At 46.3% G+C, this 25734-nt stretch overlaps 1 protein-coding gene across 1 annotated transcript in view; it reads left to right on the top strand.

The window, feature by feature from the left end:
- EPHX2 (epoxide hydrolase 2) overlaps positions 1 to 25734 on the top strand; it is a 1142911-nt gene that overhangs the window by 256182 nt on the left and 860995 nt on the right. The window contains exons 4-5 of the mRNA XM_069605642.1: positions 18560 to 18750; positions 23219 to 23341. Coding sequence (XP_069461743.1) covers positions 18560 to 18750; positions 23219 to 23341 — 314 coding nt within the window. The remainder of the gene's footprint in view (positions 1 to 18559; positions 18751 to 23218; positions 23342 to 25734) is intronic.

The raw sequence follows: 25734 nt of genomic DNA, 5'->3' as shown, positions 1-25734 counted from the left end.
CGGAGTCTTTTTCTTTGCCCAAGGGCAGGAGGCAAGGGTGCCCTCTATCGCCTTTTTTGTTTGATTTAGCACTTGAACCGTTGCCGGCTTATATTAGACAATGTGGAGATATCAGAGGTTTATGTGGTGGGGGTGTGGAAGCTAAGGTTTTATCTTATGCTGATGATATGGTGGTCCTGCTGTCTAATCCTGAACAGTGTGGATTGGTTCTGAAACAGATGTTTAAGGAAGTGGGTGCTATTTCGGGTTATAAAATAAACTGGGACAATACTAAGATATTCCCATTGTCTAATGAATGTAGTAAGGATATTTTGAAGGTTTGGAATTGCAAATGGTCCCCTGTTTGTATTCAGTATCTTGGTATATATATCATTGGGGATTTGAGGAAAATTATGCAATATAATATTGATAAACTCGTAGACAAAATTGTGTATCCAATAAGACGATGGGAAAGACTTCATTTGTCATTATGAGCTAAGATAAATGCAATAAAGATGATTTTATTGCCGAAAGTGTTATATACATTTCAGTCAATTTCATTCTTAATTTCCAAAAAACAGATTTTGCAGATTGAGAAGCTGTTTTAATGTTTCTTGTGGGGGCTGGGTAAAAGGCTGCAGATCCCTAGATTTATGTTGATGCAAAGTGTGGATGGAGGTGGTTTTGGATATGCTGACTTGTATAAATACTGTAAGGCGTTTCTGCTTAAGAAGGGTACTTATTATTATACGACTGATGACTTCGCAGGTGCTATCTGGCTACGCATGGAGAAAGGGATGTGCAGTCCTTATCATTTGAATAGCCTTTATACTATGGGCAATATGTCGGTTAATAGATTGAAGTTGAAGTGTATAGTGGCAACCAGGCAGACCTTGCGGGGGTGGTTTGGAGAGAATGGCCAGTCATATGGTTTTAGTAAAGATGCTTCTCTTTGGCATAATGTGGTCTTACAATTGAACGACAGATGTTTGATTTGGCAGACTTGGGTTCGGAAGGGGATTTTAACAGTAGGTGATATGTTAGATGGTGATCATCTTTTGACATTTGAAGACATACAGAGGAAATATGGGTTGCATGAACGAGAGAGACAAAAATATGACGACCTGAGCTCCCTGATTTGTCTTAGGCAAAGAATGATTGGTGTTTCATTAGAAACCAATCCTGCACTGTGTCAATTGCTTACAGGCCAAGAGTATTCAGTGCGTACATACATGAATTTTATGCAATTGGAAAATAAACATGTTGAGGCATGGTATAAGTTGAGATTGGTGTGGTCGGATATCTAAATATATATTTTACAGACGGGGAATGGAAGGATATTCTTAGGCCAATGTGGGTACGGATTTGAACTTGCGTCTGATTAGGCAGAAAGTGGTGGGTAAGGTATACTGGACACCAGTTAAAATGTTTAAACTAGGGCTACAAGCTGATAATCTATGTTGGGGATGTGGAAAGGAAGTTAGTACCCTTATACACCTTCTCTGGGATTGCTCTAGAGTTCGGGATTTCTGGGTTGATGTGATTGATAGGATTGATTTAATTTTAGATGTAGGTTTACAGAGATCGGGTGGGAGCATCATCTTATTTTTACGTCGATGTAGGTGTAGGCGTTCTTTGAAATATGGTGGTTGGATAAATAAGGCTTTATTGGTGGCCATGAAACTGATCCTTCGGGTTTGGTAAACTAGGAAGAAACCTACAGTGGAGGATTGGTTAGTTGATTTGTGCACCTTATCAAATTTTGAAAAGCTTTCCTTTAGAATGAGAGACAAAGAAGAGGTATGCAGCCTCATTTGGGGTCCATTCAATGCCTTGTATGATTGACTATGTAGGCTATGGATTTGTATGAGTTGTGGGTAGAGATGATACAGAGGTAGGGGGTAAGGAAGAAAAAGAAAATGGGGTATGAAGTGAAAAAAGGAAGACAAATAACTAATAAAAGGAGGGTTTTTTTTTTGGGAGTTTTGTTTGATGTCTATGTGTTGTTGGTGTTTGTGTGTGTGTTCTATGTTGAATGACTTTAATTAACTGTTGTATTTTGCTCTTTTATTGTTTACATAAATTAAAAGTTTCTGAGGATGTCGGGGGGATTATTTGATTATGTTGTTTGCTTATTGATATGTTATTTCATTATGAGATTTTGATTTGTGTTCTCTGGATAACTATTCCTTTCTGTAGTTGACTGTTCTGTGATTTACTTTAACGACATGCTAATAAAGAGATTTGAAAAAAAAAAAGAAGTGAGGACTAGCATTTTGTATTCTCTGTTGGAGGTGTAGTAGCGAGGCACATGGAAGAGCTTGAATCATTTTCTCTTTCCCAAGCCCCAGTATTGAAACTGAGAATAACGTCATTTACGCTGAGCAGATAATGGTTTAATTGCATCAAGCAGTAGGCCTGCAAAACCAGAATGGAATGTGAATGTCAGAGCAAGGGTACGGGTACGCTGAGCAGATAATGGTTTAATTGCATCAAGCAGTAGGCCTGCAAAACCAGAATGGAATGTGAACGTCAGAGCAAGGGTACGGGTACGCCCGTCCTGAAGGACAAACCCATGGGAGCCAGATTAGAGATCTCAAACTGCCAAAATGCTTGGTCTCTTTAGGACACTAGTGCCCCCCAGAATAATGGTCATCCTATTTGAACTGCCATAGAGTACCTAAATCAATCAGAATTAGGCCAACTTATATGGTCCTAGAGGGGAAAAGGAGGTGTACCACGGGTGGGTAGCTGATAAGGGAGGATCAAGGAGCAGAACAGTCCGTGATTGGTGATACAAGGAGCAAGAGGTGATGCCAACAAATCTAGTCCTGTGCCGGGGCTGGGAAGCCTGCGTGTCTGCTATCAAGAGAGGCACATTATTACACTCATGCTAATGACCAGGCACACACCACATGATTAGTCCAATGGGGTGGGTAAGGTCTAAGGTAGCTCACCAATCCAGTAGCTGGACACCAAGGGGACGGACTAGGGGAGCCATGTGTCGAGAGCCAGGGTAGATTAGGAGGTGGCCAATCAGTCAAGGGACTATGTGGGACTGGTAGTATGTATATAGGTGGTAGCCAATGAGAGTAGGGGATTAACACGGTATTTTGTTTGTCATGAGTGACAATTTCTTTCCTTATAACCTTGTACTTCTTTTGTACTAACCGAGAGCTCTGTGTCAGTTTGGGACCAACTACCACATTTTACCTATTTGTATATAAAATAATTCTCCTGCAAGGAGTCTGGCATGGATTCACATGCTCATGAATATTCCCTGTTGTCAGGCTGGGAATCTTCGGTAGGAAAAGAAAAGCAGTATTGCTTTAAAAGCTTGAATACTGTTTCGGGAGGATAGCTCAGGAGCAACGTGCTCGCCTTGGAAGCAAGACGACACGGAGCAACGCAGGTTCGATCCCCGGATCCGCGCTTAGGAGCCTCTGGGTATTAAGTGCATTATAAATAACCCATGACTGTGCCGGTCAAGTGGCACAGCGAGTAGAGCGCTCGCTTTGACATCCGTGTAGTGCTTGCTGACGCAGGTTTGAATCCCGGCGGGGCCAAACTCAGCCTTTCATCCTTCCGAGGTCGATATATGAGCACCACACACCGTGGGTAATAATAAGCAGCGCTCAGATACCCGAGGGTTTGTAGTGCTCTATAAATGCCAAATTATTATTATTATCATATCATATCATACTGCCTTTCGCCTGATATCCAATCACTAAAGACTGGGTCATACTGCACCCATCCAATGACGGCCATCTCCCTGAGTCCCATCCCCGGTGGCCATCTTTCGATTTTTACTGCACGTTTCAGTGCAGGGAGTCGTCGAGTTTTGCTCTTCGATCTTTTTTTTATAAATGTTCAGTTTTTTCAACAGAAAATATATGATTTTGTGAAAATTGTAAAGACCGTTGACGACTAGTCAGCTCGGGTAACGGGGATCCGTTGCCAGTTAAGTTTCAACGTCTACACTATGTGTCAACGTGGAAAGGCCTAACAAGGCCTACTTCGTGCCTCGCCATGTCGGAAGAAGGCAGGAGAGTTCTCTTCAGGCTCTGCTCCCGGTGTAGCTTGAGGAACATCTGCGTTGAGGACAAGCACACATCTGGCAATGTTTTCTGGCCGAAGCCTAGAGGGACCGCTACCAATGGTTGGTGGTATGGTTGGAGGAGGACAGGGCCCCTGGCATTGCCTCCGGGCACGCTCAGGTGAAGCCCAGATTGGGCTGCACTCCAGAGCGCTCTCCACCTGGTAAGAGGTCCAGATCGGCCAAGGAGGTACCCCCGGAGCAGTTGGTCTAGCTAGAGACGCCGCTGATGTGGGACCTAGCACAGGGCACATGTGCTCTCTGTCGCCTTGCCCATCTACGGAGAGCTTGCCAGTGTTTTGTAATGGGAGAAACTGAAGAAGTACTCCCGAAAGGAAACGTCTTCGAAGCTCTCGTCGAAACCCCCTCCAATGACTTCGTCACCACTACAAGGCCTTTGTCTATGACTACGTCGACCAGACCACCATCGATGGTTGCTTCGTCATTGGCTGCAGTAGGCTCATTATCGTCAACGGCCGCTCCATCAATGGCTACCTCGTCAATGGCCACCTCTTCGACGGCCCCCCTCCTCGACAACTGCTTAATCGCCGGCCACCTCGTCGATGGCCACCTCGTCGATGAACAAGGAAAAGCCGCTATCAAAACCTGCGGCAAGGGTTTGGCTGCCTCCAAGGCCCACGACCACTCCGACCATGACTACTGCTTTGTCAACCGCCAATAACCAGTCGGTAAAAGCGCCGGTCATGTCTGTATCCCGAGGGAAGTGGCTAGGCCAGGAGACCAGTTTCCCCCGGTGGATGTCTTTCACGGGTTGGTAGGACACACAGAGAACTCATTTGGTCCTTCGGCCGTTTATACTAGCTCCGACAATGACACACAGCATGATTGACTGGATGCAGGTGCCTACAGCCCTATAGGCATGAGTTCGACAAGGTGCACAAGCCAGTTGAGGCACACCAGCGCTCCTACGGCAGGCGCAAGGGCCCCTCCGCAAGTTCCAAAAGATATGTCCCAGGATAACTTCACAGTGCTCAGTTCTCTATTATCAGAGATGCAGCAGCATCTACTACCTATAGCCGACCCGTCAGGGAACGGCCCTACGTACAGCCCTACAAGGCCTCCACACAGGCATCGTTTGGCTACCCTGAGGCGACCACCGTCACCACAATCACCACCGCCTGTCCCAACACCGCCAGGCGATGCACCACACACTGATACAGCGACAATCACGGACACTGGCACAATGGACGCGGATGACTTTGATGATATTTGTCCCAGCCGATGGTAAACCAGTAGGTGCGGATGATACCCCCATAGCTTCACCTCCAGATGAAGATGTGTAATTCCATTCCATGATGGCGAGGGCATCTGCCCTATTTAATTTGGTGTCAGAGGAGAAGGGGAAGGAAGGCTTTCTCTACCACAAATGGGTTTCATCCAGGAAGACGTTTTATCGGTCCTGATGCTGGACGAGGTATAGGAAGAGGGCCTGGCCTTAAAGAAGTCCCCAAGCGCCGCACCAGCGAAGCAAGACCGGCTTGAGAATAAATACAGGTGTCACGCTCACCTGGTCTCCATGGGGGCGTAACACGTAGCCGTACGAATGATGTCTGCACTGTCGTAGCTCTGGTGGTATTATGATGTCCTCTCCCCTGTTATCACCCCAGGAGGCGTTTGTCTGCAATGTTGAAACAAGATATTAGCTTTTGAGTGGGGGCTGGATTGGTCCCACCTCCTTCAACCTCCTGATGTCCAACTCCTCTTCTGGCTCACCTTTGAGTTTTGTGAGGTTGGCTCTCCGTCCTGCTTGACTTTCAGCAGGGGCGCAGTAAGCTCAGTCTTTCCCCGGACACAGTTACTTCACTGGTCCAGAGTGGCTGTTGCTGTGTCTGGAATATCTGGATTGAGCAGGTAAGTCTCTATGCCAATGGATGCTTGGTATAGGTGCTCAATGTCTTTATTTCCCAAGGTTTAAACGTGTTTTGTCTTTCTTGCAGGTGCAGATTCGTACGGAGGTTTGGATGAAGATTTGACTCTCCTAGGATGCTGGGCAGGTTATCTCCAGGTGAGTATTAGCGCGGGTGAGTGGCGCTGGATGGCTGAATAATTGTTCGTTTTTGTTTTGTGCGCGACTAAACTGCTGTTTTCTGTTCTTTCTATGCAGGCGCGGCGCGGCCCCAGAATGATGGACGGAAGAACCGCTCCGACGTATTCCGGAGGAATGCAGATGCGCGGGTGAGTATTGGAGGCCTGTGCGGATGCCCTCTCCCCAACAAGGACGGCGATCCGAAGATCAGCTGAAGATGAGACCGGTGGATAAAAATTGCAGGTAAGGCCTTTGTCGCTGTAATAACACCTGTTCTTGTCTCTTTCTTCTTTCAGGCACCGATGGATGGAAATCTCAGAACGGGCGTGGCTTTAGAAGCTCGAGGACAGAGCAGACACGGTGAGCGTTACGCTGCAGGAGTGCAGAATAACGCGAAGCGTGTTCTGCCTGCAGGGTGTGGCTTAAATAGCCTTGCAAGTAGTTCCAGGCAAATAGTCCCTTTACCACACCCTGCCTTTCAGGTACCTCGGTCACACCCTGGATATGCAGAAAGGCTCAGCCTCATTAGGCTGAGTAAGTAGTCCATATGGTTCAAACCATTTTATGAGCTTAGCGCCAACGGCGCCAGGACTGAGTCCAGGAGGTTCTGGGACGCTCCTTTGGGGCTTGATAAGCCCTATTGGGTGTCAATGAATGGGGTGGGCCCATCAGTTCCAGGGGTTTTGGAGCACGCACCATGACAACAGGGTGCTGGACTCGGCCCCCAAATGTCTCAGTTCGCAGCCATCTCCGGATTCAGTAGTTTTGGCCGCAGCGAGCAAACTTCGGCAAATCCATCCTCCAGGTCTATGGTCCCGCCAGACCAAGAAGGAAAGAAACTAGATGCATCGGGAAAGCGCATCATATATACTGCAGTGTCAACCATCAAGGCTGCCAACGCTCTAGCCATCCTGACCCGGTATTATAGGGAGTTGTGGTTTAAACTGGTCTCACTCCTGGAACTCTTGCCGGATGACAAAAGGACAGAAACTCTCGCACTATTTCAGGATGGAGAGGAGGCCTTTGATCATGCAATCACTGTTGCGATGGATGCCATGTATTCTGGCTTCTGCCAAATGGGGAATGGCGTAGTGCTCCAGCGTCAAGGTTGGCTGAAGGCTACACATTTTAGGCCTAACGTTCAGGCCAAGGTAGTGGATATGCCTTTCGACAGTGATAATCTCTCTGCAAAGGCAATGGATGAAACGCTGCAGGCCATCAAAACAGACACAGAGACGGCCAGGTCCCTAGTGTCACACTCTCCAAATCCCTCCTGTGATTCCTCCTCACCTGTATCCTCTACGGAGCTGTCTAGGGCACAGAGTCCTTCTTTCTGCTGAGTCTTCTAGGTTCTTTAACCTTCTTCTCCTTTTTGTTTTGATGCAAATAAGGGCGAGCTCCCTCGGAATCCACCTTGGCCTGAAGTGCAACCCAAGCCCAGTGGGACTCCAAGGAGCAAGCTCCCAAATGTTCAGGGAAAAAGCCAATCTGGCACAAAAAACCCTGGTAGGATGATTAAGTGGAGGATGATGAGGAAAAGTTCTTCTTCTTCCCTTCATCTGGGATCGATGGTCACAACAAGGCCAGAGGAATTCCCCTCCTTAAGAAGTACTCGCACTTCCGGACTTGAGGGCTCTGCTGATATTGACCAGAGGTTTACTACGAATGGGTAAGTATTCACTGCACCACGATAGAACGTGGCAAAAGGTAAACAAAGAGTACTGAAGTCTTGGAGGAAGTAGGGACACAAGAAAAGAAGGACTGTTATGCTACCAAAAAGAATAGAATGTATAGTGCAGAAGCTGACAAGAAACACCTAAACTCGTACACCAAAGGTGATGCAACACAGCGCCGTGGATACCAAAGAGAAAAAAGAGAGAGAGTGGAAACCGCAGAGCGCAGAGGAAAGCGACAGGGAAGTCTGGGAAGCGACGCCCGAGAGACGGCGTACAGAATATAGTGAACACCACGAGGACAGCTCAGATAGTCTGATAAGCAGAGTCAGAATTGTAAAAGGAAAGAAAGAAAGAAAATAAATGACTAACGCGCAAGAAGGTGCAAACACTGGCAGGCAAGGTACGAAAAGTAAACAGACTGGAATCCGGAACCGAAGGTCAAAAGGAAGCCTTCAGATGCGTCGAGGCAGAGGAGCGGGAAAAACACAGGACTGCTGGTACAAAGAAGGCAAAAGGGTAGAACTATAAAGGAAAGCCGAACCTCCGGGCTAGAGATCCGGCGAGCGTTACTACGGTAGAAAACAGATGCAATGCAAGGAAGAATTGGCGCTGCCCACGTTAGGGAGAATTCTCTCTTTAGGCTGAATTTCCTAACCTAGTGAGTCCCCCAGCAGCTTTGCTGGATTTCTGGCGTTGTTTTCTTCCTCCTGCCAAGAGTGAGACTCTTTTTCTCCCACTCTTGGACATGATTTATGGTATTCCTTTGACTGGTAATGTGTTTTATGGGCTATGGGGTCCTTTACTCCGTAGGGTCTCATGTGGCTTTCCTATGTGTGTTACACAGCACCCTCCGTGCAGTAACACAGGGGTGTCATAGTGACACCCCACCATAGACTCCATACCCTGGGACTGACTACTGTCTCCCAGGGCATGTAAAGTCACCATTGGCTTTACTAGTCCCAAATTATTAACAGAAACCAGTACAAACCATCATATTGTGGACGTACTGGTCGGGGCGATTCGTTTGCCCCGGGGTCTGTTAGTCGAGGGGGCATGTCTCCGTCCCCCCTGATCGAGTTTTGGCTGGTGGCAGTGGAAACTACTTTTCATATTCGATCGCAAATATTTTCCTATGGGATTTTCCCATTGTTCGAGGCTACCAACTTTAATTATTTAATTCTCATAGCCTCGAACATACCACCGGTTGGTATTTCGATTCTAAAATGGCGTTTGTGTTCTCTTCTGTGACTCCAACCCAAGCCGAGCCCTTTGTTCCACTTTTTGGCGGGCTTCTCCACAGAAGCCTCCAAAAGTGGTGCCACTCTGTCTGGGTACCACAGGGGCTGTGGGAGGGGGTTTAGGCACCCTGGACTGAGTTACCTTGGTAACTCAAGTCGCACTCTTGTGTAATTGGCCCAAGTGGTGAGCCGGCCGGCTCACCACTTAGCATGTTTGAGTGACAGCTAGGCTGAGTGAATGGGGGTTTTCTGCATAAAAGCAGGGCTTTGGGGACTGGAACTTCAGAAGTCGCCACAGGACCTGAGAATCTGACGAGGGAGAAGCTGAGCCGACCTACCACGACAACACCACCGGTGGAGCCCTGCAGAACCGACTCACAACTTCGAGACGACAGAGAAGATCTCCCGGCTGGAGAGGCTTCTTCCCCTGACTGGTGGGCACAACCAGTTTACCTTCCTTTCTTCTCACCCCAGCCCGGTTTGTGGTCGAACTGCCCGTGCCAAGCACCCCGGCGGCCGGATAGCCACTCACCACTGAACCGCGAATCACCGGACCGTTCCTTGTACCTGAGAAACTCCGCGGCTGGTTTCTTCCCTGGCAGTGCAACGGACTCCTGTCTTCCTCCACAACGAGATCCCCTCTTCCCCCGGACGAAGCACCGACTTGCACCCGCTGCCAGGAACAACTGCCCCCGCTGGAGCGTTCTCACCACTTTAAGGTACCGTGTCCGCCAGGCCTCCCTTTCTAAAGATTGCTACAAGGTAATAATAACCCCTTAACCTTCTGGACTGGGCTGGCCGCCTTGACCCTCTAACTGGTCCCTTTCTTTGGTCCAACTCCTTTTTGAACCTTTACAAGACTTTTGTGCACTGCAACCGTGTGACCTTGGACACATTTCGTTTGGATCCTCTGAAAGTGGATCCAGCCTCTTGAACTCTAACTTAACGGTTTTACTTTGCCTTCCTCGCTTGTTATGTTCTGGTAAAAGTGTTGGGATCTGTTTCAACTTGTTCTCTGCTCTTCTCTCCCTTTTAAAAACGAACTATTAGAGTGCCATCTACGTTAAGCGTTCACCGCTGTCTGAAAATAAGTGGGGCTTTACTTAAGACTTGTCTAATATTCTTTTAAGGGAGTGTATATCTTTTAGTGACCGTGTTTTTGAATTGCTTAGTATTAGTGCCTGTGTGTTTTTCTAGATGTGGTTTTAAATAAATAATTATATCTCTTTTACACCAAGCCCTGGTCAGCGTTTACTTGTTCTACTGTGTTCTCTTGACCTATTGTGAATACTCTGTATACTGCCTAACTCTTCTTGAGGGAAGTCTGACTGCTCAGCCACAGCTACCAAGTGAATCTGTGTGGTACAGACTGCTACCAAGTGGGTTTACTGCCAAACACCTGTAGTCCTAAATCTTTTGCAGTGGTCCCAGAGGGAACTGCACAGGTTTCTGCTTAACAGCCCACCCTTATAGAGGTGGCGGCCATCTTGGGGGAAGACTAGACAGATAACAGAGGACTGAATTACTTGTATTTCCAACGTTGCCGTAGCTTCCAGGGCCAATGCATGACACATAGGAACCCTGCAGCAGCGCCGCTTTTCTTCCTTTCGGTCCTCCAGGAGTATGTTTGGAAGATCTTCAAATGTATAGTCCTCCACTTCCTACAATCAGCCTTCCCACTCCACGGCCCAGTAATCATACAGAGGTCAGTCTCAGGTCTGCAATGCAGGCTTGCAGCTCAGTACACACCTGAAGGAAAATGCGCAACCAACCTGATTTGGCCCAGGGCCTGGGCACCCACTTTCGCACACCGTCTGTCAAATTTCATCGATGCCTGGAAAAACATCACCACAGAGGAATGGGTGCTGGACATTCTGCAGCAAGGGCAAATGTTGATATTCGAATGTAAGTGCTCTCGTATTCCACCTGTAATGTGGAAGGAACACCACACTGCACAGCTGCTCTGGGGAGAGCGAGCCATGGCAGCAAAGGGTGCAATAGAACCCAATAGAACCCGTCCTGCTGTGACTGCAGGGCTCTAGAGCATACCCAAGATACTTTCTAGTCTGAAAGAATTCAGGGAGTGGGAGGGTGGTGGGGCCCAATCCTGAACTTACGACGCCTCAACAAATACCTAAGGTCCCAAAGGTTAATGATGGCCACGTTGGAGCAAGTACTCGGCTAACTGGAGGAAGAGTAGGATTCCTACTTTCACAACCTCATTCATAGAAAACATTGAAAATTCCTCTGCTTCGTAGTTCTGGGGAATCACTATTAGTTCAAGGCACTGCCCTTCGGCCTGAAGTCAGCACCAAGGGTGTTCATGAAGTGTTTGGCCCCAGTAGCAGCACATCTACGTCTCAAGGGCATACACGTCTACCCGTACCAAGACGACTGTCTCATCCAATCACGTTCTCGGAGCCTAGCAAGTGCAAAACGCACAGGAGACCATACGCCAGCTAACAGAGCTCGCATTATCCATCAGTTATCCGAAATCCTGCATAACGCCATTAGAGGACGTTCTGTTTCTGAGGACAGGTCTCGACACTGTGGCGTCTCTAGGTTTCCTCTCGGAAGAGCGGATGCTGGCCATCCCGGGGAAGGTGCATCGTCTATCCACCATCAAATCAGCAACCATCCTAGCAATCGAGTTGCTGCTGGGCATGATGTCCTCCTGCACACATCTGATCCTGTTCTGCGGGCTGCAGATGAGGCCACTCTAAGAGTTTCTGGATTGCAGGTAGCACCATGCCACGGCCAATTCGTCAGACAAGTTGAAGCTCAACCTGGAATTCAGGTAAGTCATCCAATGGTGTGGGGTGCGCTTGCACCTTACGCAGGGTTCCCCATTCCGGACCCCTCCCTTTCAGGCAACAGTCACCACGGATGCCTCGCTAGTTGGATGAGGGGCCCACACTGGGCAGTGCCACGCCAGAGGCCTTTGGCTGGCAGAGGAAAATGATCTACACCTCAATGTGCTGGAACTTTGGGCCGTGTTCTGGGCCCTCAAGTCGTTCTTGCCTCTACTGAAGGGTCGAGTGGTGAGGATTTTCACAGACAACACCACCACAATGTCCTACATCAGGAAGCAGGGTGGTACCCGATCCCCTGCTATGTCATTGGAAGCGCAAACCCATTGCCACTGGGTGATCCTTTAGAACATGTTCCTTGTACCCTTTCACCTAGCAGGTCTTAAAAACAACAAATCAGATGCCCTCAGCAGGGAGCTTCGTTGCGATCACGAATGGGAGTTGCAGCAGGACCAAGTACCCTTTCTGTTCCACCAATGGGGGTGTCCAGAGATCGATCTATTTACCACGGCACCTAACTCCAAATGCAAACAGTTCGCCAGCAGGTTCCCTCAACCGGGGAGCTTGGGTGGACACCTTCTCACTCAGATGGGAGGGTCAATTTCTGTACGCTTTGCCTCCGATCCCCCTCCCACTACGTGCCTTCAAGCTAAGCCTCTTCAAGATGATGCTCATCGCCCCAGCGTGGCTTCCGCCATATATGGTACCCGGCCTGCTCCGCTTATCAGTGGCGCCGGCCATCAGACTGCCTCCTCTTCCCGACCTGCTCTTCAGAGAAAGCGGATCCATCCTACATCACTATCCCGCGTCAATGCACTTCACGGCCTGGCTCCTGCAGTCTTAGAGTTTGGCCACTATGACCTTCGGTGGAATGTAAAACTGTTTTTGCCAAGGCCAGAGCACCCTCTACTCTATTGTGCTACAGTCACAAATGGAAACGCATCACAGTGTGGTGCAGGACTCTGGGCATCGCAGCGCTGCATGTCTCTGCTCCTCAGCTCTTGCTGTATCTGCTCTCGCTGGTCAAGTCTGGTTTGGCCCACGCCTCCATCAAGGTACTGTAAGGAAGGCATGGTATCAATAATAGACACAGACACGATGGATACAAGTTTCGAAAACCTTGATTTGATATTTTGGTTGGGTTGGTAGAATTCCTAACGAGAATGCGAGTACTCTTGACCATTAAACAAATTGCAAACACTTCCAAGTCAGTCTAGTCAAAGTAAAAAGGCCTATACCAAAGAAACCTAACCTTTCCCTCCTCAAAATGACAAATGTGTTAAGGGAGTACAAATGGAAAATTGTGTCTCAAAAGAAATGTCAGAATGGTTTAAATAACAACTCCCTTCCCCACGTTCAGCACCACAGCGTCTAGAGAGTTTCCTAAAGAGGATAGGTGGGTGGCACAGTTCTTTCAGTCTTGCACACCTTGGCTTACTGGTACAATTCAACAGTTCAGGGTTGGGCTTCAAGCTTCTGGTAGTTCAATCACTTCCTTAGGCTTTGTCCGCCTTGTCATAAAAACAGTTTTACTTTTGACCTACTACTTTCCCATAATTCAACACAGGCTTCCCTCCACCAGGCTCAAACCTGCCTCTCTTTTCACATTCACATTCTCAATTTCTCATAGTTCTGCACAGGCTTCCCTCTGCCCGGCTCAAGCATGTGTTTCTCCTTTCCCTTTATCACACAGTTCTGCACAGGCTTCCCTCTGCCGGGCTCGAGCCTGTATCTCTTCGTGGGGGTTCCCTTGCCCATGCTTTGTCTTGGGTGTCTTTTCTCTGTTGAAGGCTTTTGAAGCTGCAAGGATTTTACATAGAACACTGCATGACCACTTCAACCTCTCTTTACACAATTCTGCAATCCACAATCTTCCTCATCTTGCAACACCATTGCCTCTTGGTACTTGTAGTTTCTTATTCTCTTTAGTTTGGCTTCTTGGCCTCTTTCAAGAATTCATATGACACACCAATACTTCCTGGTATTTGTAGTTTCATATTCTCTTTACTTTGCCCTCTTGGCATTTCTCAAAGTTCATATGCAACACCAATCATTCTTGGTATCTCTTTTGGTTTGCTTTGCCCTCTTGGCCTCTTTCAAAGATCATATACTTTGCCCTCCTGGCATATTAAGAGTTCAATACTTTGCTTTTCACTCATTCAACTTTCTTTCAGAATCGCAGTTACTTTCTTGCCTTTTGGTTCCTGTTCACACAGTTCATTTTGCAGGACCACTCTGTTACTTTGTATCAATTCCTTTTACAATTCGAAATTGTCCTTTCCATTATGCGTTTCATTGGCACACCCGCAACCTTCTTCTTTTGAGTTACAGTTACTTTTGCTTTAAGCACAAACAGGCTTTTGATCCTTTCGATAACTCATTGGTCGTGTTAATTGGTCTTATTTCACCATCGATCTTGATGTAGCAGTCAAGGCCGTTATCAACGCCTCCTCTGCTCCTCCCCAACTACGCTGATCACCTATGAGTGTTGCAGGTTGCTACTAAGCACCGTGAAGGTTTCTTTCTCTCGCTCACTCTGTCTCATCCTTAGAACGCTTACGGCTTCCCGAAAGTGTGGAATTCTCACCTGTCTCTCTTTAGATCTCCCAACGGCCAATCAGCCCCTTGGCCTTCCAACTTCCATCGATTGGTTTGCATCAGCCCCGAAAGAGCTTTTCCTTCTTGTACCCAGCCTCGCTCAGCGTGCGTCTGTGTGCACCACCTTTTATCCAGATCGGGAGTGTTAACAAGTGGCAGGTGTGTATAGTCAGGATTACGTGCCTGACTCTGCCTGGCCTCATTACAGGACAGAGCCATTGCAAATCAGTAGAGGTCATCTTTCTGGCTTCATTCTTCATCTTCATCAGCTCAGTAGTGTTGTCAATGTAAAGTGGGGAGGAATTATGGGAGCTGTAGTTTCCCATAAAATAAACAGGGATAGGGGTTAGATGGGTTTTGGAAAAGGGGGATACCATGTCTCACCATTGGGTGCTTCTCCTCCACTCCTCGAGGACCCTTTACCTGAGTGATCCTCCCTCGCTCGTCCACCCCCAGGGTCCGGATCAAAAAGCGATGGCATTTCCCTGGCCACCTTAGTACGGGATCCCCTGGGAGTAGGTTGTGAAACACCCGGTGGATTTTCCCAGTACATCTGGCAGCCTTTTCAGAATACACCCTTTCACTAACAAAGCCATTGTTATGGTCTCACACAATGGTCAAAAAATTCAAGTTCTCTTTAGGTCTTTCCCTCCAGTGAAAGCTGCAGCCCCAGCGTGGGAGCTCAATGTTGTCCTCACAAAGCTCATGGAACCTCCATTTGAGCACTTACATCGTGCTCCTCTCAAGTTTCATTCATGGAAGGCTGGTAGCGATCACTTCAGCCAGGCGGATCGGGGAAATGCAGGCTCTTTCCTGCAAAGCCCCCTGCTTATCATTGCAACCTACTAGGGTGATGCTCTGCACTCACCCCGCCTTCATGCTGAAAGTTCCCTCCGATTTCCACCTTAACAAATCTTTAGTATTTCCAGTCTTCTTCCCGAATCCTGTTTCGACTGCTGAACGGTCACTGCATATGCTGGACGTTGCTCCTGCCTTGAAGTTCTTTGTGGCCCGCTCAAAAGATTTCAGGAAGACTTCTCAACTCTTTGTGAGCTTTGGTCCTGTGAATCAGGGGAAGGCCCTGTCCAAGACCTCCCTATCCAGGTGGCTCCCCAGCTGCATCATGCACTATCATCTTCTGGCCGACAGACCCCTTCCAGGCCGGCCAAGAGCCCACTCCACCAGAGCCATCGCTGCTACGACAGTGTTTCCTGTGGGGTTCCCCTGCTGGATATGTGCAGGGCTGCTACGTGGAGGTCGACGCACACCTTCATGAGATTCTACTGTGTCGACGGGGATTCCACGGTGGGACTAGTGGTGCTGCGCAACCTGTTTTCCTTTAGTGAGTCAGTTCCAGGGATAAGTGTTGTACTCCTGTTGAGCCTTGCCACCTCCCGTGGTTGTGTACATGTTACTGCTGTATAATCGTATTCATGAGCATGTGAATCCATGCCAGACCCCATGCTGGAGAAGGAACAAGTTACTTACCTGTAACTGTTGTTCTCCAGCATGGGTCTGGCATTGATTCACAAGTGAACCCTCCCTCCATCCCTGCTGTGGCTCTTCTGGGTTCATACTGGCACCTCACATGCTTCCAATCTGAAGATGGCCGCTGGGGCGGGACTCAGGGAGACGACCCTCATTGGATGGGTGCAGTTTGACCCGGTCTTCAGTGATTGGATATCAGGCGTAAGGCAGTATTCAAGCTTTTAAAGCAATACTGCTTTTCTTTTCTTACCAAGGATTCCCGGCCTAACTACAGGGAATAACCATGAGCATGTGAATCCATGCCAGACCCATGCTGGTGAACAACAGTTACGGGTAAGTAACGTGTGGCATCTAGGTTTCCTTGCAAAGAGGTGCACTGAGCCTTTTTCCGTAAAGGAGTGTTTTTTATTGTCTGGTTGTCTCGCCTTACATGTGTTTAGAATCTATTAAAAAGGTATTATTAAGTCAGTAACAAGTGACTTGTTATATGCATAGAATTGTGCAGTGGCTGTTTTCATATAGCTTTAAGTAAATATAACTGAGAAAGATCTTTAATTTCTAAGCATTTGGAATGCAAGTAGAGGGGATTTGAGTATTATAAGAAACATTTGCTGGGACTGGAGTTTAAACGGTTTACAATTGCTCATACGGTCCTACACTTTTGGGGCAAGTTACATGCAAAGTTGGTACTGGCTATTTATTTGTCTCTAAGAAATACACCATATTTATATTCAAATTGGTATTTACTCCATGTTTATTTAGATTGGAGTTCTCCAGTTAGGTTCTTACCCTGAACACCCCATAGCTGGGGAGGAGTTATTTGTGTATTTGTTACTATAAAATATAGCACCAAGTGAAGAATGTATTCTTTACATGCATTGGGATTGTAACTTCATGTGAATTTTACAGTTGGAGAATCCAGGAGTATTCCCCTTACTATCATTTCCGGTGGACAAGCTACATTTTCACAGGAACCGACACATGGCACATAATTCTCTTAGAGAGGGTGGACCCATGCCATGGGAGATTGGGACAGGGATATTACAATCAAATCAGAGAAGCAGGGGATAAGAATCGCTCAGGCAGACATAGTGAGCCCCTATAGCGCCCGCTGCCAGCTACACCCACTGACCCATAAACTCAAGGAACTTTATGCTGCAATCAGTCGTGGGGTACAGGACCCCAGAAACCCAGCAACTAGTTTAGACTGAGCAAAGAGGTTTGGGTCACCCTTAAGCCTGGAATGCAAGAGGGGGATGTTAAGTATGGAAAGCTGTCTGGGTTGGAACATTTGCTCCGAAGGCCCGAAGGCCTAACTTCCTGCATTTTGCAGGAGATAGATTTGAAAAAGACCATCCTGATGATTGCAGATGTGCAATGTAATGGATATCAAAATGAAGACACGCGGCTCTGAGGAGCATGGCTTGGATGCTCAACTGAGAGCATGTGCAATCTCACGGATCCGTGCACCCCCCAAATGAGCTTGAAATATCCTGTTCTCTGCAGTGTCGGCATCCAAAATATTGAAACAGAGGATTATTCAAATGTTTTATGAGGCAATAACTATAGAGTAAAATATATTCTGTTATTATTTATTGGAGGTAAAACATTAACACTCTAGCTATGTAGGGGCTGATCTTATTGTTTAACATATATTGTTTGAAATATTATTGTATATTTTTAAGATAATGAATAAAGCTTGGCTGACCTCCCTTTGCTTGGGCAATAAGTATGATGCTACAGTCAGTCAATCAACTTGTATTCAGCATAAAAACCTTCAAGTGCGAACACATAGAAAGACATTACCATTTCCACATGGCACACACTGAGAAAACAGTATAGCTGGCAAATACTAAGATTATGATAAATACTTAAATAGAGCAAGACTGAAATCTGTTATTCAACAATTTTAAAATCAATTTCCTGGTTTATGAATGAGAGGCGAGAAAGCAATCTCACAATCTTAGTAAAAGAGCATTGTTGTGAGGAGAGCATGCTTGCAGCCTCGCAGCTTTAACACAATCTAAGCTATTTGCCCGAAGGTGGGCACAAGCGTCTTGAGGGCAAACACCCTCCTACATCACACATTCGTCAGGCACCTATTTCAAGGCTCTCATTCTTTGTATCCAAGCTCTGTGTATGTAGCGCACTGTTGCAAAAACATGGGGCATCAAGGAATATCTAAGAGAAATCAAAGCATCACCCTTTGAGCAAATCCCAGCCCCCTAACCCCCACCCGTATCACCGGTCTCCGGTAAATGCATCTTAAGTTAGGGGACACAGCACATATAAGTGTATCACTTGCTGCCCCACACTGCGGGCATTCACCTTTCCCAACACTGCTTCGCGATCTAGTAAAAGTTGCTAAGGGTACTATCCCCAGCTTGAAGCAGACCAACAGTGACCTTTCAAAGGGAGGTTTTATTAGATCGAGATAAGGTTCAAACCCGGGCCCTGTTTTGTGGAGACGGTGTGATGCTACCTATAATGACCACTCTTGAAAAGCAGCACATAACATGTCATCCAGGCTTACCCATGTCTTCTAGCCTTCCCCATAGCATGAAAAGCTCATCAGTCCTGTCTGGTAATCAGGTGAATATACAACATGTTTATTTCTTTTTTAACAGGATTTAAGACCTGCATCTTGACAAACAACTGGGTGGATGATACACCTACAAGAGACTCTTCAGCTCAAGTACTAACGATGTTGAGGGAACACTTTGACTTTCTAATTGAGTCGTGCCGTATTGGGATGAGGAAACCAGAACCTAGAATTTATCAGTATGCACTGGACATGCTCAAGGTGAAACCACAAGAGGTAAGATGACACTTTTAAGGTGAAGCCTAACAAGCACCCTCGCAACCAACACGTCCCCTTATGGCTAATACACCAACGTACCTCCATGTGATGTCATCACTCTTCACATACACACTGACCTTCACACTTTTAAACTGAGTTCCACTATCACTCAAAATCTCATCAGGGTACCTTGTCCTTCACACACCCTCCATGAATGTAACCATCATGGCTATCATCCCAAATTCCCAAACACATCCAGAGGCTTTGCAAGACCAGCATCCGGTTCAAATGCCTTTGTGCACCATCACGGTCTTGTCCACACTCAGGCAATGCCAACGCTCTCTCACTTTTCGTTCTACATAGACAGATATACACACAATTTGGTTACTGCCTAGTCCCTTGCCTCAAGACCAGCTCAGCAATCACTCAACTGTGTCTACACTCTAGAACAAACCCACTTTTAAATACAACTCTTTGTGGCAGATTCCTCCTCTTTCTAAGCATTTTAATAATTAAGCCGCATAGACCAAGGGAAATTGATTATTGTTACTGATATTGTGGCCCGAGACGAATCCAAGGGCTGTAAATTGGGGACATTTCACTATCCCAAGTGAAACTGACCCCTGCTGAGCTCTGTAAGGCTGCTAGCACATGGAGTTCTGGAACGAAAAGCTTGTAATGTTAATTGAATTAACATGGAATTAGTAACACTAACCATTTTGTGTTTCACTGTTTGTAAGTTTGTGGAATTTAAATGCCAAACTTCTCACGGCCTTTCCACATCTGTAGACCACTGCTTCTTATCACGCTACAGTTCTAGTCAGAATGTTTGGAAGAAGGTTTATACGAGAGATTTTTTTTTTGAACTTTTATTTACAAGTTAACAAAATACAAAATAACACATGTTTATACTACCAGACAGACAAGATAATAATATATAAATCAAGTTAACAATAAATCTATATAACTGTATACGAGAGATTGTCTGCTCTCAAGTAATATGATTGGCATAGAGGAGATGCTTAATGGAAGCATGTGCTAGTTAAGCAATATACATGAAGGTGGGAGGCATTACCAGCCTCAATGTGGGCCCTGGGCTGATAACAGCTGGTAATTGGTGAGGGGAGATGGCTCAGGTTCAACGTGTTTGTCTTGGAAGCAAGACAATGCAGAGCAGCACAGGTTCGAATCCCAAACCCACGCTTAGAAACCAGTCCTTGGTATTAAGAGCGTTATAAAAGAACAATTATAATTATAATGGGCCCCTTCCAGCTGTGTATTGCTCTTAGCATGCAAGGCAAGCAAGCCAGGCTGCTAATAACTGTTTTATTAAGGGAATCTGAGTTCATGATGAGTACATTCTCCGAATTCCCTTAAAAAAACTACAAAAAAAGCCACCATGGACATAACAACAGAGTCAATTTTCTATGTACCTGGTGGCATTAGCGAACAATGGGAGACCAGGGAACTTTTTGCTAGGTAAGTTAAGGCTGGTGGTTGGGAGTTGTGAGGGATTGTAAGTGCCAGGGGATGGTGGATGAAAGAGAGCATGTCGGCAGATTTAGGCATGACAAGGACTGGTGCAGTGAGCAGAAAATGGAAGCCTTGTAGAGACGAGCTAGTGGTCTGAATGGACCATGAGCTTTACCATGTAGTAAAGACTGAGTTCCCAGCCACCTCATTGGCTGGCCCCTCTCTCGTATGCTAATACATGTTAATGGAACTGAATTTTGAGGTGCCCAATGTCTTGATCTTGAATAGATGGCAGGGTGCTTTGTCTTGTCCAAATTTGAGCCCAAGTTGCACACTGCGGTGAGCGATCAAACCTCTGTGCTATCTACCAGCTCTCTCTATTTATGCATAACAGCAGTATTCACAGAGAAAAGGAAACTGATCTAGGGCAAGCGCTGGGAGTAAACCTGAGCGACTGACCGCATGTCAGAGGATGTGAATGGATCCAAATGCCCTCACTGGTACTAGAAAAAGGCATAAGCACCCGCCCTGATTAGGGAAGTAGGACCAGACCCTTGAGGATGGCGATTGCGGAATCCTGGGTACCATAGTGGCTAAGACCAATACATTCGATAAATTGTGGCATTTCGTGTGACGTAGCCAAGGTCACCGGTCTACTTGCGTCACTTGGGATGATATCAAATGTTGAAGAATTTGCAGAACACCAAACACAGCACCAAAGAGGCTTCATTGAGACAGGATCAGCCGTGCTATAGAGGCGATTAGGCCAGCAGTCAGTGGTGTGCTAACCAGATTTACACATCCTTTTGGGTCTAATGCTACTTGCCAATATTTCATAGGAATGGGGAGGGTTACAGAAGGAATCTAAACAAAGAGCAGAGGGCGGAATCAAGCTTCCAGAGCGAGTCGGTGTCGGAGTGCAAGCACGTATTTATTATCTTATTAAATATAGGTTTGAAGCGCATTTGAAGTGCGCCCCAAATTCGCAAAAACTACCAATATTTGAATAGAAGGAAGAACTACAGTAACAGAAACATTGTAAATCTATAAATTCAAAGCCCCAGAATAAACATGCAACAGAAAGAAAATGAAATTGAAAAACCTCTCAACCGTTCTATAGAAACAAACATTTGCAAACCATTGAATTAAAAACAGCCCAGGACAAAAAAGGTTCAGCAACCACGGCGAGAGACATGTATTTTAAAGAAATGAATGCTCTACTATTCGCAGTAGTAGCAGTAGATTATTACTCGAAATAATAATCATAATACTACTAATAATCACAGTAATCATCATAATAATGTATTTAGTTAACTCCACAAACCTGTTTGTGGTTTGGTGAATAATAAATAATTGCTGCACCCAACATAAGGTCAGTAGTTTGCAGACCTTTGGCATATGCACACACAACTCACAGAGACCGGATATCCACCATGCCCCCATCTTGCCTTCAACTTGTCCACCAACCTGGCACCATGTAACTAACTACTAGTGCTGCAGATCCACCTTGCGACGACAAACCTGCATGATGGCAAACGGCCAAATACATAAACCTGCGTGGGAAGATTCTCAAAAACTAGAGCTAATAAAGAGAGGGCAGAGTATGCTTTTTTTTTATTTGTGCAATTTGAGAAATGAACAGGTCACCTCATTCTCAAAAGTGACTGTGCCTTTCAGGGGGGCTGGCCAGCAGTGCAAAAGATGAGCTGGATATCCCCTTGCATAGGCTCCTGGCACTAATGGATGACTGACTGCCAACACCAGTGTAGGCAGCACATTTCACAGCTAAATGTAACCTTTCTATCCATTTTGGGGGGATAGAAATGGAACTGTGGCAGCAGCGGTTCAAAACACTGCTGATTCAATTAAAAATAATAATACCTGACTTGCTCAGAAATGATCTCGTCATGCCTTACTTGTTTCCAACAGAGAAGGAGGAATTTGTTTCTTTTCTGTGCATGACCAGGAGCATCCAGGTTGGAATTCAAGATGTCCATTAAATGCTCAGAACTGTCCCCTTATTTGCACAAATGAGCAATGGGGTGGAAAAGGTCTCTGAAAGTTCCTTCCTTGAGGTGCACACTCCGATGCCCTTTGTGGGTAGGGATCATATTTTTGTTGAGAATCTGCCCCACTGAGTGTAATTGAGTGTAAGAAAACGGTGAATGCTTGAAAGCTTTAAAAATTCAGAAGGGATCAAAAGAATGAGGCATCTAATAAAACAAATCTGCTAGAGAATAGAGATATTAGTAATCTTAATGAAAAAAGTCCATTGGCCCAACCTGCTTGGAAGAAAATATAGAAATGAGAAAAGTCCTTCTTAGGAAAAGGGAACTTTTAGATAAACAAAACTGCCTCTTTTTTTCTTAGTTTGTCAACAAATCGCAAAATATATTTAGAGGTTTTGTTTCTTACTTTTTGAATAAGGAAACCTTCAAAAAATTGATCTCACACATTGTTTTCAATGGCTCCTCAATGTTGGCTTGTATTTCGCAGTCATTTCTCTGCAAACGGAGGTTTGCAAACGAGCAAGCTGCTCCGGAGTAAATGGAAGGGGCATGGCAACATGGCAGGTGTTTGAGGTAGAAATCCAGATATAAATGTGTGCGTCCCCAGAGGAGAATTACAAAAATGGCCGGCGTCATGGTCGAGTCCACCTTGAAAGGGACAGAATGGTGATATTGAGCCGCCGTCGCCAAAACAACAATGTGGTGCGCTAAACCCAACCTCCATTCAGGGAAACCAGTGGATGCTCCGGGGGACTGGCACATTGGGTAGGGAAAGCAGCGTAGGGAGCCCCGAGCGCTGCTCCACGGGTAAATGATGTACTGCGGAGAGAAGATACCAGAAACTTGAACCCCAATCCTATCAATACATCATCAGATAGCTCTCGCTTATGATTATTTCCTAGTCTTATTTTCAATACAAGATTAAAGTGACTGTATTATATTGCTTTCAAGGTAATCATTTAAATTGTAATTCTATGATTATCTGTTGTTTTTCTTGAGCATAGGCCATTTTCTTGGATGACATTGGTTCTAACCTGAAGCCAGCCCGGGAGATGGGAATGACAACTCTCCTGTTCCGTGATCCCGATGCCGCTCTGAAAGAACTTCAGGATCTGACAGGGATTCAGGTAGGTTCAGGCACACAGCCTTATATTGAGGCCTTCCTTTGATGCCAATTGATGCTTTGTTCTTGAAATTATGTGCAAAAGGTATGCATGCACCTTTATATGCTGAATTGAAATGGCAGTGAAACACTGCTTGGAAGTTCAAAAGCATAAAGAGTGTTAGATAGTCCAAAGAGAGGCCAAGAGCTGGATAAAGCCTCAGAGACATCCAGTCTAACCTACATAGATAGACCCCCATTCATGAACCCTGTTTGCAACAAGCAAAGTGATTGCCAAATCCTGCGCCTAGCAGAAATGCACTGCACATAGGCCCTCTCTTCACAGAGGGCACCTTCAGCAGAAGCAGGACCAGGCTGTGAACACAAGCGCTTCAATGCTCTGACCTTCTTGCATATGTAAGTCTTACGCACCAACTCAAGACCAAGATCGCTTTTGTCACCTGGAAACATGTGGGTTGAAGGCTAGGGCCAAACCTACACCCATGAAGTTTTAGAGTTTGCATTTCAGCAGACAGGCTCCAAAGGGCCTTCAATTCTGGTCATACATTTCCATCTCTTTTTCAGGTGTGGGCTTTATATGTTTCCGTGCTCCTGGTGTGCGACGGGACTCACCAGACATAGACAGATTGGTGCAACGTGAGCACAGTCCACGTAGGGAACCATGAGAACAAGGGATGCACTCTGTAGCATGATCCTCCCAACCTAGGCATTCCCACAAAATGAGGGGACCACTCCTCTAATGAATCCTACTTGCATCTCCCCAATGCTGTGCACTACCACTTGCACCATGATGCAGACCCTGGAGGGGGTGTATGGACATCCCCCAGACACCCCAATCCATCCAAAGCCTCCTAGATGTTCTCTAATTTACTAATCCTAACTAACCGAAGCACCACCAGGATAGACTGCAATCTCAGGACCTGTGCACTGTGGCAGACCAGTGGCATACAGAAAGATTACAATCTCAGACAGACTATGGTTGCAAACCACCAGCACAGCCATCCATTGATTGTGTAAAAGCAAGACCTGATTTATTGAAAGGTAGGAGCTCCACGGCCTGATTCACCTGCCAGTATGGGGACATCGTGCAAGTGCTTAATCGCACGATCTGTGAGTACATCGAATCAGCACGACAAAGAGCAGGAGGTTCAGATACCCAGTCCAAGCATGAATCGTCTCCATGGAGAATGTGAAGCAAAGTATGTGGCTTGGCATTATGATACGTCGGCCTGCAGTACCTAGTGGCATGGCAAAGGTGGAATAATCTTAGGAGCTGATCCTCTAGTTCAGAGTTGTATGGCCTAACACAAGCATTGCACACAGCCCAAACACAGTAGAGCACACTCAGAAACCTGCCTCCCTGCCAGCGTAACAGGGGTCTGTTCCTGCAGGTGGTGTGGGAGGTAGGGGTGCAGGATGAGGAAAGTGTGGCATGGGGAGGTGGAAAGACAGCAAGGTTTGAGATGGCGGAATGTGAGATGAATGAAGAAGACAGAAAAAGAGGATCAGAGGTGGATAGAAGACAGGAGGCGGGAGGAAGAGGAGAGCAGTTGATCAAAAGGGGAGTAGTCATGGATGAAAGACCAGAGGATGGAGAGAAAAGAACGGGTGGTGCAGCGGATGAGAAAAGAGTGGAGGGAGTAGAAAGATGAGTCATGAGGTGGTACAAGGCTGGAACAATTTAGAGCAGATGCAGATGAACGAACGAACGAACGAACGAACAAACAAACAAACGGAGGGATTAAAGGAGGAAGAACATTGGCTCGAGGCGGGAGAAAAGTCAACAAGTGGTTAAAAGTGGAAAAAGATGTAAGGAGATGCCAATGAGAGACAGATGGTGTCAGAAGGAAATAGTGAAAGAAATAAAGGCAGAGAAGGTTAAGAACAAGAATAATTGAGAGGAGAGAAGGGCAAGCTGTTGAGCAGGTGGTTGTAGGCGACAGAAATGAGGAGAGATGCGATTAAATGATAAGTTGAGTTGTGTGGTAGAAGGGCAAGGTGGCCAGAGAATAGGAAGTGGGGAAGGAGCCCGTGACCGGAGAGAACCTCATACCTAAAGCTAGTCATATTTATTTATTTATTTGTTTATTTTAGCATTTATAGCAGCGCCCCAGATCCTCAGGTATCATGGCGCTAGTTACATTAAGTGCAAAGTGAACAGGTTATAAAGTTAAAGACAACGTCTAATAGTTAAAACATGCAGAAGGAAGTTGAAAGCATACTTTGGCAGAGCCGCGCCTCATGGTACAGGGGGCTACTGTAGGAGAACAGGTAAGCAAAGAAGACAAGACCGGTGTAAGTGCACAGTCTGGCACTGCCTCGCCTCATGGAACGTGGCCTACTGCAAGTGTACAGGTGAGCATGTTGCAGACAGGTAAGATAACAAGTACAGTATGG

Source organism: Ambystoma mexicanum, chromosome 4p (assembly GCF_040938575.1).
Source record: "Ambystoma mexicanum isolate Mex_15411 chromosome 4p, UKY_AmexF1_1, whole genome shotgun sequence".
NCBI lineage: Eukaryota > Metazoa > Chordata > Amphibia > Caudata > Ambystomatidae > Ambystoma > Ambystoma mexicanum.
Note: the sequence above shows the minus strand (reverse complement) of the source record. Positions and strands in the feature narration are given on the sequence as shown.